General features: G+C 40.4%; 1 protein-coding gene across 1 annotated transcript in view; it reads left to right on the top strand.

Annotated features, from left to right (window-relative positions):
* The window catches only part of Rs1 (Dead-box helicase Rs1), a 28,811-nt gene extending 16,234 nt beyond the window's left edge, over positions 1-12,577 (top strand). The window contains exons 7-14 of the mRNA XM_076190726.1: positions 759-944; positions 1,545-1,712; positions 3,428-3,580; positions 5,054-5,236; positions 7,829-8,006; positions 8,469-8,666; positions 10,461-10,658; positions 12,366-12,577. Coding sequence (XP_076046841.1) covers positions 759-944; positions 1,545-1,712; positions 3,428-3,580; positions 5,054-5,236; positions 7,829-8,006; positions 8,469-8,666; positions 10,461-10,658; positions 12,366-12,544 — 1,443 coding nt within the window. The 3' untranslated portion in view covers positions 12,545-12,577. The remainder of the gene's footprint in view (positions 1-758; positions 945-1,544; positions 1,713-3,427; positions 3,581-5,053; positions 5,237-7,828; positions 8,007-8,468; positions 8,667-10,460; positions 10,659-12,365) is intronic.
* Positions 12,578-15,471: the final 2,894 nt, after the last annotated feature.

Below are 15,471 nucleotides of genomic sequence, written 5' to 3'. Positions count from 1 at the left end.
TTTGATGCAGCCCGAAGGGATTTCTCACCGTCATCTCCTTAATGCATGGGGGGATGGAGAGGGGGGGGCCACTGATTTAATGAAGTGGCCTTGCTGTGGATGTGCTGTGTCTTGCAACACTGCTTCTGACCCAGGGCAGTGGACAGGGTGCAGGGATGACCCGTCATCCAGGAGGTGCTAAGATGAGAGGGAGGGTGGAGGGGTGTGGAGTGTATTCAGGGATGGAATGGGTGGGAATGATTTTATGCCTTTTCCTTTTTGGCTACCTCCCTTGTAAGGGGGAAAAAGCCTTGGTATATGTATGTATGTATGTATGTATCTTCAATCCTTAACACATCAGCCTTTCATCTACCTCCTGTACCAACCCATCCATCTACACATTGAATAGCCATGGTGACATGACACAGCCCTGCTTCTGAATTAGTTCCCCACACTCCATACAATCTCATGGTCTCTCATACCCTACACCAATCAACTCTTATGATTAGTTTTCTCTAGATCCACAAAATACAGGTTGAAATATATAAAAAATTATATGGGGTTTTGGAAGGGGGGCTGAGGGCAATCAACTCTTGGCACTTGCTTAGGTTTTTAATGTTATTTCTATTATAAGAATTACATGTGTCATACTAAAGATACTTATTTTACAATCACTATTTAAATCTTACTGTTGATTTGCACAATTTTGCACATCAATATATGTAAGATATTGTGTAACTCCCTATACTTGAAGTGAAAATAATCTTATTGACCAACAGGTGTATCAAGTTTCTAAGCAGCTGGCCCAGTATATCAATCTGGATATTGCTCTCTCTGTTGGTGGGTTAGATCTTCGTACTCAAGAAGCATTTCTCCGGAAGAATCCGGACATTGTTATAGCCACCCCAGGACGACTTATTGATCATCTGCAGAATACACCCAATTTCAGCCTGGAGAGCATTGAGGTGTGATTCTTTGTCTTTTAAGTACTGATGTGGAGGGTGGATGCATAACCTTGGATGGTTACCTCTCTTATAAAGAGGGGAAAGTCTTTTGGTATATTAACTATAAACCGAGGGCTTTTTCCCCCTAAGAGAGGTAGCTAGCCAAGGCATGCAACCACTCCCACCCATGCCACTCCCACCTATCCCTCTCCCATCCACCACCCATTGCTCCTCTCTCATTTTAGCTTCTCTTGTTAAGTCTATGTGTCCCTTTAGGTATATAAGTAGATTTAAGGATATACACTAGACTTGTATACTTTTCAAAAGGGCTTTTTTTCCCATGTGGTGGTTGAGTCAAAGCATACACCCACCCCACACATATCCAAACCTGATAATTGCCCATCCCATCTCAGCATAGGGAAGGGAGTAATGATTTCATTTGGCCTGTCAAATTGCTCCAGTCAGTACCTCTCGTGCTCAGTTTTTCCCCCCAAAAAATGTTATCTAAACTATACCTGCTTTCTGGATTGTGTGAATTGTCAAGTAGTCAGCTTGGATTCTGTCTCATTTATATATTAATTTGTTTATTTATTTACCTTTATTTATTTGTTTTTTCTTCAGATATTGGTGCTTGACGAAGCAGACAGGATGCTGGATGAATATTTTGCTGAGCAAATGAAAGAAATCATTAAACAATGTGCTGCCACTAGACAAACAATGCTCTTTTCTGCAACAATGAGTGACGAAGTACAAGATTTGGCTGCAGTTTCTTTGAAAAACCCTGTCAAGGTTAGTGAATAAAAGAAAATAGAGTTCAACAATCCAAATGGATAATAAAAGAAGGTAGGTGAATGTATGAGGGAAGAGGTCATGGGTGAGTTGTTTGGTTTTATAAAGATGATAGATATTTCATTAAAAGGCATCTCCATTCTTGTAGTGATTGTGCCCATGACACTTGGAATTTTAAGGGAGGAGAAAGTAAGAGTTGTTTGAAATGAAGTGTTTAAGAAGTGTAGTAAGGGTTACAAGGATGGATGAAGTGAAAAATTTGGAAATGAATTGGAGAGCAAGTTGGTGGATAGGGTTGATCAAAGAATGCTTGGATGGTATGGACATTCTTATGTAAAGTCCCCCAGAAATCAGCCCACTTGAGAAATCACTCACAAGACAAGAATTGGAATGGCATGCCTATATGTAGATCACCACCCTATATTAAGGCAATACCTGTTTAAATTGGCTGAGCAAGAGACTACCACCAAATGTAATACACTAAACACCTTACACTACACTCCCCTATACTCACCACTACCTCCAGACAGTAACACAAAATCTCATCGCTGTGACTAAGGGCTTAACTGATGGCTGTGGACAGTTACCTGAGATGGATCCTCATGATATCTATTCTATGGGATCACTTCATGCAAATACCTATCATTGATTCTTATAATTCTGCACTATCAAAGGGGCTAATGATAGTCATTTGCTAGTGGGGGTCCTGCAAAATGGATTGCAGAGAGAGTTATCTCCCAGTTCTCTTCAAAATATGTCAACTCTTTCACCTCCATCTGGAGGTACTCCCATGAGAGGCTGGCACTTCATCTCAGGACTAGAATGAAAATATCTCCATCAACTACAACTCTGTTTCCTCCAGCTTCGTAAAGAGAACTGACAACCAGTGACTCCTTGCCCATTTATACCACTATAAGCTAGTGATGAAAGTCCCATTGTAACACAACATAGACAACAGTCCAAATTTTCTCAGAGTGATATGTGGGAAGACCAAAGGACTATTGCCAACCACTGAAGGGCTGTGGGCCTCCAGCCAGTGAAACTCAAGGCAACAATTATTGTTTCACTATTAGATTACTATTCACATGGTGGTCATGATGTGTTCTCAGTTAACCCCTTCAATATGGGCCACCTCGCACGTCTGGCAGCATTAGCTGCCAGACGTGCGATGTTGCGTCATAATACTCGCATTATAAAAAATAAAGTCACTGCTCTATCGCTCGTTCTCTTTCACCCGTGAATTTTGATAACCATAGAAAATATGATGAAGCCAGTTTACAGAGTATGGAGGTCATGCAGGTACGACTACAGTAAATATAATCAAGACGCTGACGTCAGCATCCTCATGTACCCACTTGCTCCTCATGACGCCTACGTAGGCGTTACGGTATGGAAGAGGTTAATACTAATTATTCTCATATTTGTATGTGTGTGCCTTGTTGTGGATGTGCTGTATCTTGTGACACTGCTTCTGACCTGGGGAAGTGGGCGAGATGCTGGAATGACCCATCATCCAGGAGGAGCCAAGATAAGAGGGAGGGAGGGAAGGAGGGGGTGAGTGGGAGTGGAGTATGTGGGGATGAAATGGGTGGGAGTGGATTTTATGCCTTTGTTTTTTTGGCTACCTCCCTTGTAAGAGGAAAAAAGCTTTTGGTATATGGGCTTATGTGTATAAATATGTATATATATATATATATTTTTCTTTTTCTTTTAAGGTATTTGTCAACAACAATACTGATGTTGCTCAAAATTTGCGGCAAGAGTTTGTGCGCCTCAGGAAAGGCAAAGAAGATGACCGAGAGGCAGTACTGGCATACTTAGTTTATCGTACCTTCCATGACCACTGCATGGTGTTTGTACAGACCAAGGTAATTAAGTATTAATGTATACTGTATATTGAAATATATAAATTGCATATTCAACATAATTTTTTTTTCCCATTAGAATATTGGTTAGTTGGGCAAGTGCATTTAATTTAAAGCAGTGTTGAATGTTATTTTTTTAAGAATGATAACTGGCTGTATCAGTAAAAGACACCAATAGAAGATATAGTCTTGAAACCTAAACCCTTCCCATAGAGTAGTACATAAAAATTCTAGGCACAGAGTTCTATGCTAGAGACCTCAAACCCAATTGCTCAACATGTATTATATGAGTGTATCCCACACAATGTTACAAAGCAACTCAGCAGCATACCAGTTGAACAGCTACAACAGCCTATCCTCAATACTCCATGACACATCCATCCAAAAAGCTCATTCACATACAAATCACCAAACATATACACCCAATTAGACTACCAAGTTCTTTACTTTACTCAACAACCACAGACATCAACCCAAGAGGAAAAAAAAGAGAGAAAGAAAAAGAAAAGAAGATATGCAAGAGAAGTACTAGGGTACCTATGTTTAGGTCATCATCTTGCACAAAAACAGTTAGCACACAATTGACTTGACAATATACACCACACATCCAAGATGCAGTGACTACACAGAAGACCTGATGCACATTATCCTACTATCTTGCACTCACCCATTCCTGACAGCTTCAGAAAGTCTTCACTGAGCAGCAGCACCAGGATCAAAGTTTGGAGGTTGGGGGTAACCAGATTTTCGTAAATGTAGATGATGCTTGGGGGGCTGCTTACGTAAATTTTGTAAATATAGATGCTTTGAGGGGGCTAACCTGAATTTAATAAGTACAGGTGACGCTTTTAAACAGACGTACTCCGCAGGATAAAGACATACATACATATACCAAGGCTTTTTCCCCCTTACAAGGGAGGTAGCCAAAAAGGGAAAGGCATAAAATCATTTCCACCCATTCCATCCCTGAATACACTCCACACCCCTCCACCCTTCCTCTTATCTGAGCACCTCCTGGATGACGGGTCATCCCTGCACCTTGTCCACTTCCCACTTAATTTTGTTTCTTTCAAAATATTGGGCAAAAGTGTACATTTTAAAATATTTAAAGTATACATTTTTAAATATTTACCCTCAATAATGTGTTGAATACCTTTCCAATTATTCTCACTGAAGTGTTTAATTAAATGCTTTAGAAAAATCTACCACTGTATTACTGCTTTCTACCACATACCAGTATATACAAGGCAGGTTTCTTGACCTCTGCAATTAGGTAATGAAAGAACAGAATTGAGGGGGGTTGTCAGCCCACCCCCTGGTTCGGACACTATCACTGAGTGATCTGTGGGCTGAATCAGTGAATGACTTAAACCAGTATCCTATGGGTTCATTGGATTGGGGCTCTTCTGCAAGAGAAATAAAAGAGGACCAGGACAACAGATTGCTATACTTAAGCCCAACTTTATGTACTTACAGGTGCAGACTCATCGTTTACATGTGCTGCTTGGGCTGCTTGGGGTAAGAGTGGGAGAACTCCATGGCAATCTGAATCAGATACAGCGTTTAGATGCACTAAAAAAGTTCAAGGATGAGGAGATTGATGTTCTTTTGGCAACAGATGTAGCTGCCAGAGGACTGGACATCAAAGGAGTCAAAACTGTGAGTCAAACAATTTAATTGAGCACGTTATTTGTCATTATTTGAGGCTCTGCTGACTGGGTTAATTTCATCCTTGAAACTAGTAACTTTGCTTGAAAGTCTGCCACAGTTCCACCTCATCTATAAACAAATTTAATGACCAAACTGGTATTTGACAAGTAAAGCTCTTGTTAAAAAAACAATTATATATATATATATATATATGTGTGTGTGTGTATATATATATATGCATATATATATATATATTTACATATATATATATATCTACATATATATATATATGTATATATATATATACATTTGTATATAAATATATATACATATATATATACATACATACATACATATACCAAGGTTTTTCCCCCTTACAAGGGAGGTAGCCGAAAAAAAGGCATAAAATCATTCCCACCCATTCCATCCCTGAATGCACTCCACTCCCCTCCACCCCCCTCCACCCTCCCTCTTATCTTAGCACCTCCTGGATGACGGGTCATCCCTGCACCTTGTCCACTGCCCTGGGTAAGAAGCAGTATCGCAAGACACAGCACATTCACAGCAAGGCCTCTTCATTAAATCGGTGCCCCCCTCTCCGTCCCCCCATTGCATAAAATGAGAGGACGGGAAGAAATCCCTTCGGGCTGCGTCAAATTTTGCTCACACATACTACCTCACCCCCCATCCACCCGCCCATTCCACCTCATGCAATCACAACATCATATATATATATATATATACATACATATAATTTTTTTATGTTGGAGACCACATGCTCTGCACTCAGCTGTCAAAGTCATTTAAATCTCTGACCATATGCATAAATTTTTTTAAATACTTCGATTGTTAGTACATACATATACCAAAGGCTTTTCCCCTTATGACTATATGCATAATTTTTTTTTAAATACTTCGATTGTTAGTACATACATATACCAAAGGCTTTTTCCCTGTATAAGGGAAGTAGCCAAAACAAAGGCATAAACCCACTCCCACTAATTCCATCCCTGACATACTCCACTCCCACCCACCCTCTTCCCTCCCTTTTGTCTTAGCACGTCCTGGGTAATGGGTCATCCCTGTATCTAGCCCACTGCCCTGTGTCAGAAGTAGTGTCGCAAGACACAGCACATCCACAGCAAGGCCATTTCATTAAATCAGTGACTCCTTCTCTCCGTCCCCTTATGCAGAAAAGGAGAAGACAGGGAGAAATCCCTTCGGGCTGTGTCAAGTTATTTCCCACACATACTCCCTCACCACCCATCCCCCACCCACTCCACCTCATGCATCACAGCATCATCCACACACAACCCTTCTCCATTCACCCCCATCTTCTGTCCTCTCCTGTCCTTCCTCAACAGACATTCCCCTCTTTCCCAACTTTCCCAATGTCCCTTTTACCCCATCTATCCATCTCATCCTAAGTCGACTCTTCATGTTCACTCCTTCCACCTCTGCCTTCCACACCTCTTTTATTGGTCTTTCTTTACTCATTCTTTCCATGTTCCATGTGTCCAAACCATCCCAATACTATTTCATCAACCCTACCTCCCAACTCCCTTTCCACCCGTTCTCCCCACTGCCACATTTCTCACTCTATTCAGCCTAATAACCCCTATCATACTTCTCAGGGACCTCATCTCAAACACATTCAAACTCCTCTTTTATGTTCCATGTTTCTGCCCCATACATTGCTTTTGGCACAATCACTCTTTCATACAATCTCCTTGTAGTATCCATTCCCAAGTGTCTATTTCTCATTACACTTTTTAATCCCCCAAGGCATTTACTCACTTCTTTCAATCTGTATTCTATCTCCACCTCCACTCCTCCCTTTCCGACCACATTCACACCCACTCTGCTACCACTTTCTCCCCTTGTACATCTCATCACCTTACTTTTACCCAGATTTATCGTCAATTTCGTTCTTTCACACACCTTCCCAAACTGTCACTAACTTCCTCAGTCCCTCCTCTGATCTTGCTACAACTGGCTTATCTCCCACTTTTTTTCAATTTTCTTTAACCATCTCCAATCCCTGACCTACTACCCTTGCACCTCTTGCACCACCCCATCCATCCAGGGTGACACAACACCTCCTTGACAAAGTCCCACCTTTACCTCAAACCACTCCCTCCATTTTTAATCCTAACACACACTCTACTACACACATATGTACACGTACCAAAGACTTTTTCCCCCTTACTAGGGGAGTGGAATTATGCCTTTTGACTTTGGCTACCTCCCTTGTAAGGAGGAAAAAGCTGTTGGTATATGTATGTGTGTATGCAAGACTGGAGAGAAATGGCTGAAGACCGGCCAGTCTGGAGAGGCATAGTGAAAGCACTGATGGGACTGCAGTCCTCATAGCCAGTACAATATAATAGAGTATCTTTATCTATATACCACAGGATCCAAACCCCTTATAAGGAAGGTAAGCCAAGGCATACACCTACCCCCTACTTTTCCCACTCCTGTCCATCACCTATTTGTTTCCCTTTCAACTTAGCTCTTCATAGATCATCATCCCTGTCTCCTGTCTACTGCCTGGGCCAGAAGTAATGCAGGTCTTATTATACCTTAATTATTTTACTTCAGGTGATCAACTTCAGTATGCCCAATACATATCAACATTATGTACATCGTGTAGGACGCACAGCTCGTGCTGGGAGATGTGGACGTTCCATCAGTATTTCTGCAGAACTAGAGTACAAAATGTTGAAGGAAATTAAGAAGAAATCAAAGGCTGCAGTTTTTGAGCGGGTTGTTAACCAAGGTATGTTCTAGCATGATATAATCATATTTGATAAGAAAATCAAACATATATATATGTTTAATACATGAATCCAGAGAAACACTGTCACATAGATATAAAAAGCTGATTGATATGTGAGTGTAATGTATTACTATAGTAGTAGAATTGATATGCAACTAAATGTAAAGAGCACATGTAAGGAGCAATGTAAATGGTCAGATTCAGTGCATTTTTTGAAAAGGCAAAAAATAAACACAAAGACTGAAGATATATAAAGTACATCATTGGAAAGCTGTGCTAGTGACCATGACTTACTTCCCCATCCTATGGAAATTAGTAGGATGGTTGTCATATAGACAAAATGTCTTGTATCTTATTTGAGGATGACAGTACTATGTGTTCTAATTGCATTGGAAAAGTAGCTTAGATTTAATTTGAAAAAATTTATATACCAATTTTACTTTTACCATTTCCTGTCTGCAGACATCCTGGCCAAGTATAAGGCTAAAATTGAGAAAGCAGAGCCTCTCATTGCCAAAGTTCTCAAAGAAGAAAAAGAAGAAAAGGAACTTATGGCTATGGAAAATCAGGTTTCCTCAATGGAGAAAAAAATTAGTGGTGGACCTCCGCCAATGAAAAGGACTTGGTTCCAAACCAAGGAGGAACGGGAAGCTGCCAAGAGTGAGTTATTTTGGGATTTTATAGAGTTTGATTATTCTAACTTTAAATTTTAAAGTAGTTAACCCTTAGCATATGAGGACGCTGACAGTGAATAACAGTAATATATCATTCAGAATATAATATTTGATGCTGTTACCTTATGATTTAACAAACACATATTCCAACCTATACCACAAATATATATATATGTATATATATGTATATATATATATATATATATATATATATATATATATATATATATATATATATATATATATATTTCCCTAGTTGTATCTTACGGGAAGGGGAGCTAAGCTCGTGGTGTCCCGCCTATGTATCTCACAATGTGTAGTTTGCTCTTAAATTCGTGTATGGTTTTTGCACATACTATTGTTTTTCCAGTTTGTTCCAAATGTCCACCACTCTGTGTGGAAAACTGTTTTTCTTCAGATCTCTTCTATAACTATCCTTTTCGAGTTTCTTTCCTTGCCCTCTTGTGTTTCTATTGTCCCAATTTAGTAAGTCTTCTCTATCAAGTATTTCCATGCCTTTCATGATTTTATAGATGGTCAGTAGGTCGCCTCTCTTTCTCTTCTTTGTTCCAAAGTCGGTAATTTCAATTTATCCAGTCTCTCTTCATATGACAAGTTTGAAAGTGCTAGGGCCATTTTTGTGGTTGCTCTTTGTATTCTTTTTATTTTCTTTATATTCTTTTTGGTACTGGGTGACCATAATGTTGCAGCATACTCCAGTCTAGGCCTTATTAATGTGACTAATATTTTTCTAATCATTTCTTCATCCAAATAGGTAAATGCCACTTTTATTGATCTTAGTAAGTTATAGGATTCTCTGACAATTTTGTTTATTTGTTTATCAGAGGACATGTCGTTTGAGATAATTACTCCCAGGTCTTTTTCAGATCCCACTTTCTTTACCGCTGTAGTTCCAATTGTATATAGTCCTCATATTCTTTTTTTACTTTTTCCAAATTCCATTATGCTACATTTCTTAATGTTGAAGTCCACTTCCCACTTCTGACTCCATTTCCAAACCTTGTTTAGATCTCTGTTTCTTAAACTTTATCACATATTATCAATAGAGAGAAAATGGTTGTTGGAAGGAAAACAATAGGAGGGATAATGGTTGAGGGATTTTATGTGAAGCAAAAATGATTGGAGGGATAATGAATGCGATTTACGTTGCATAGCTCCTGGTAGCATGTGCATCATAAAATAAAGTGGCAGAACTTTTCTTCTCTGTTACACATTTTACATCTTGTACTTTTCATATTGAAATGCTTTCTGTTGTCTGATTCTAGGTTGTTAGTTCTTGCTTTTTATAGTATTATTGATGAGTATGTATTGTATATTTCCTTACATAATATTTTTGTTTTATAACAAAATGATAAAGCAAAAAAAATCCGTAAGGAGCTGTCAATATAAAAAATATAGCTTGGCTCTAAATTATTGGCACACATCAGAATCCCTCTACCAAACTCATTGAAACCTGCTGTATTTATTCATAAAAATTTTAAACATAATTTAAGGCAACTGCTGCATCAATAGGCTGTTTTATTTCAATGGGGCGAAACATCCAATCCGTGGGGTAAATCATCTAAAGTTGAGAGTGAACTGACTGAGGGTGAAAAGACCAGATATGTTCTCTCCTCCCCTCACTATATGGCCTATCTCTTCCAACAGTTGTGTATCAGATCCAGAAAGTACTTAACTTTCTACCTGTTTCATTTTCTATGTTAACCATTAGCTCAAGTCTCATATTATGTCAGAACTAATTTGTCCATTTTTCATACAGAAAAAGAGAAAGGGGTAGAGGACAAAAAATTATCAAAGAACAAAATGAAAAAGAAGAAATCAAAACTTGAGGAAACTGAGGAAGACAGGAGGATAAGTCGTGAGATGGATTACATGCATCGTCAGGCTAAAAAAGCAAAGAAGCTGAAGAAACTTTCAGCCTTTGGGAAGACACCAACTAATGTAGAAGAATCGGCAGGTACGTGTCTACATTCCAATACTTCTTTACCATACATTCCATTCTCATGATCAGGGAACCAATGAAGGGAACCTGCTTGTGGAAGTTCTGCAAGATGGACAGCAGAAATTTAAAATCTGTCAATCCCTACACCTCCATCAAGTGACACTCTGTTTCCAGACAGGGCCCAAGATCTTTATGAACTTAACCTTCTATTTCAAATCTATTTGTATACCAAGGGCCTCTTACCCTGTACAAGGGAGGTAGCCAGCCAAGGTATGCACCCACTCCCACCCATTTCACTCTCATTCACTACCCATTATTTCCTTCTCAGCTTCTGGTGGATAAAGGATCATCCCTACCACCTCCCTATTGCCCAGGTCAAAAGCAATGCAACAAGACATTTACTCTCATTTTCCTCTCATCATATACCTTCCCAAACTCCATCACTAACTGCTTTAATCCCTCTGACCCTGCCAGAAGAGCATTGCCTTCTGCAAACAACAACTGGTTCACCTCCCACTTCTGTCCACTATCTCTAATCATTTCCAGTCCTCTTCTTATCACCCTTGCATTTATCTCCTATACCACCCCATCCATGTACACATTGAACATCTATGGTGACATGACAGTCCTGAAGCAGCCCCACCTTCACCTCAAACTACTCACTCTCTCCATTCCCAATCCTAACACAAGCTCTACTTTTGTAAAAATGCTTGACTATCTTCAACAGCTTTCACCCAATCCCATATATCTATAATACCTCCCACATTGCCTTCCTGTCTACCATGTCATGAGTCTCCAAACCCATAAAGGTCCAAAGAACATCCTTTCCTTTTGCTGAAAACTTCTCGTAAATATGCTTTACCACTAAAATATGATCCAAGCACCCTCCACCTTTCCTAAACCCACAGTGCTCTTCACCAGTTATTCCCTCTGTTCCTCTCCTAATTCTCTCAACTCCTTGCCACATTCCTCTCCAACCACACTCATGAAATTTATCTCCCCAAAACCACCACATTCACATGTCCCCCATTCCTCTGTAAAGCAAAACCATATAGGCACTCTTTCAGTCTTCCCCTCCCAGAGACACACATTAAACAACCTCATCAGTTAACCCACTATAACTGCACCTCCCTTTTTCAGAAACTCTGCATGACTCCCATCCAACCCAGGTGCCTTACTATCTCTTTACCATTTTCAACACTCCTTGCACCTCATCCCTTCCTACATCCCTATTATTTTCCTCTCCTATTACTTATTTTCTTAGCTCCCTGTGCCACAACCAGTCCCTATTCAACCACCACATTCTACAGGACTCTGAACTTTTAACTCTCCTTTTTTTATGGATTGTGCTAAGTAGATTCCATGCTTCAGCTGGGACCAGTGACAGGTACCTACTTATAGTGGTTCTGCAAGATGGACAGGATAGCTGCCCATTTTCAAAACCTGTCAATCCCCTCACCTACATCAAGAGGTGCTGGCCTAAGGGGCTGACACTTGATCTCTGGACTATGCCCAAGATATCTCTCTGTCATCTTCACCTGTATTTCTTACACCATTGCACACATAGAGAGCCAATACCTAGCAACTGCTTCCCTCCTACCAATTTCAACCAGTAATTTCTGTAATTTTGTGCTTAACAATTTATGTATCACAACAAGAATAAAAACTAATTACCATAATAATATTTAAAAAAATCTTTAATCTATTCTATACTGTCCACAGCACAAGCAACCAAACGAAAGAAGGGTAATTCATCCTTTGACAAGGAATTGACACGGACAGATCGGCGTTCAGTGAAGAAGTATCGACATGGACCATCTTTCCAGGAGCGCAAGGAAGCTTTCCAGTCCAAAAATCCTGGCAAGAAGTTTATGCCAAATAAGAAAAAACAAAGAAATTAGATTATTGTTATAATAAATTTATATTACTATGTTGATGGAATTTTTCATTTGAGCACTAAAGCATGAACATAAAACTGGTTCGACTCCTGATTGGTATCTGGAGCCAAACCAATTTTGTATGAGCACTCGACTCCAAACATCTCATCATATTACATAGGCATTACCAGCTGAACAACAGCATACTACTCCAACATGTACAACAACCAGTGCCACACAATTCATCCACACAAAAATACATTTACACCAAGATCACCAAACATGCTCTTCAAAAAGACCACTAAACTCCAACAAGAACCCCCAGACATCAGCCCTAAGAGAAGTAAGAACCACAATGGCACATTTGTATTCAGGGATCTAGCATTAATTAAAACAGTATCAACATAGATTAGGTCTAGCCACAGAATCAAACTGACCTAGTTGCAACACTAAACACATTGTACAATGCCCACACTAACAATTGCAAGACAACAGCACAGTAATCATTACCACTGCTCCAAAAGAACAACGTAATTATCTATATACCAAGTACTTCCTTCCCCTTATAAGGGAGGTAGCCAAGTCAAGGTCCTCACACACTCCCACCATCCTTGCTTTCCTCTTATCTTAGCTCCTCATGGGTGATGGGTCATCCCAGTTTCCTGCCCACTGCCTAGGTCAGAAGCAATGCAGGAAGACACAGCACATCTATAGCAGGGTTGCTTCACTTAATGGCAACCCCTTCTCCCTGTCCTCTCATGTGTAAAATAAAGAAGACAGGAAGAAATCCATTTGGATTGTGTCAAAACATCATCCATACACAACCATTCTTCACTCACCTCTATACCTTTCTACCTTCCTTGCTCAACACACATTCCTCTCTTGCTCAAAACCCCTTTCACCCCATCCATCTCATCTTCAGTCCCATTAAGTTCACTCCATCCACCTCTGTTTTCCACAACTTTTTGGCTAAACTTTATTCTTTCCATGTGTCCACACCATCACAATAATCTTTCATCAGCCCTATCAACCAGCTCCCTTTCCATCCCTGCTCTCCTCGTATATCTTTCCAACCTAGTAACCTCAACCATATTTCTGTCACACTTCATCTTAAATGCATTCAACCTTCTCTCTGCATCTCTTTAATTCCAAGTCTCCACCCCATACAGGGTCAAAGGCATGATCACCCCTTCATATAATCTTCGGTTTGCATCCGTTCCTAGATCCCCTTTTTCTTAAGAATTTTTTCAATCTACAATTTACCTCCATTCAATTTCCTGACACATGTGCCCCCAAATATTTAAGACTGTCCACTTCCTCCAGTCTGTCCTTTAGGACTTCCAACTTGATGCTATCCTCTCCCCTTATACATCTCATCACCTTATTCCACATTTACCTTGACCTTTCTCCTATAGCATATTTTTGGAAACTCCATCACTGCCTTAATCCCTTCTCTGACCCTGTCACAAACAGTGTTATCTGCAAACAAACTGGCTCACCTCCCACTTTATCCACTATCTCTAACCACCTCCAATCCCTTGCTTTTACCTCCTGTACCACCTCACCAACAAGTAAAATACAAGAATACAACACTCCTTGGCCAGACTTGGATTAGGGCTAAGCTCAGCCTTGAGGGTGATGACAAAGATCATGAAGACTGGGCTGAAGAAGACTGAAGTGATGGAGAAGGGCACATATTAATAACTCAGTGACATAGTGGATGATACTTTTGTACCAGCATCAGATGTAGTAGAACACTTAGCTCAGTTTGGATTGGTCTCGAAGGAACTTGAACCAGTAGAAGGGATGGTGTTGGGACTGACTAGAGTGGGACGGCATGCAATTATATTAAGAGGTGGTCAGGGTTGGAGAGACAAGGTTGATGAGGGTATGCTCACTATATGTGACGTCATGCGAGTGAGATATGATGATCCAGTGAAAGGATAATGGCGTACACCACAACTGGAGAGAGGTGTAACATGGTGCAACGCTAGCAGCATAGGAACTGGTGTGGTTCTGGAAATTGGAGGCGTGGCAGCTGAAGATGGGACGTGGCAGCAAAAAAAGGATGACAACCATCACATTAATGTATCAGAGTTGGGTGTGGTCATAAAAGGGATCAATTTGGTGCTGAAGTGGTGACTGTAAGAGATCGAAATCAGGACAGGCTTGGCCACAGTGGAAGGATGGATCAACTCAATGCTACCTGCTGAGAAAAGAGTATACATGAAGGGGGCAACAGAGGTCATTGTGAAACTGCTCTTTGTAATATTGAAGGAGTTAATAGAAGAGTTCAGAGTGAAGGTGAGCATAATCCAAATGCTGTCGGCAGAAAACAAAGAGGATGTGCTAACCAAAGAAATGTTGGTTTAGAGTGTCAGAAGAAAGGGAAGAGGAAAAGGTTGAAGTGTGTGCAGCAGGACCCCTACGCACAGAGGAGTTAGATGGGGCATGTCATCTAGGTGTTGACAGGTCATTGTTCTTGACAAGGAAAGTTGACCTGAATATAACGAGGGAAGAAGTCCGGCAATCTGTGAGAGCATGTATCTGATGTAAATCAATAGACCCCGCCCCAAGACCACGTGTAACGGGGGAAATCAGCTTAAAAAAAATGGAGGTTAGCGGTTGACGTAACTCGCCAGGCCCATGCAGAGGGGGGGTGCCCGAGCACCTGCCCCTTTGTCCTGTGCCCCAAAAGTGCCCATCCCTAAAACATAAAAATGAATGAAAAATTATTTCTCGCAGGCTTTTTCCATTTTCTTGCCATTCAGAAATTATAATGTGGAAAATGGTGTTGCACCCTACCAGATAGTTGCCAAATACAAATAATAGAAAAGAGTTAAGTGCCCAATTTCCAGCCCAAAGCACCTGCCCCTTGCAATGTCTGTGCACGTTACTGTAACTATCAACTGTGGCCCAGGACGATTCGCCATTTGGCAGGAGCTGAAGAC

Source organism: Oratosquilla oratoria, chromosome 9 (genome assembly GCF_046742065.1).
Source record: "Oratosquilla oratoria isolate Oo_2021 chromosome 9, ASM4674206v1, whole genome shotgun sequence".
Classification (NCBI taxonomy): Eukaryota; Metazoa; Arthropoda; class Malacostraca; order Stomatopoda; family Squillidae; genus Oratosquilla; species Oratosquilla oratoria.
Note: the sequence above shows the minus strand (reverse complement) of the source record. Positions and strands in the feature narration are given on the sequence as shown.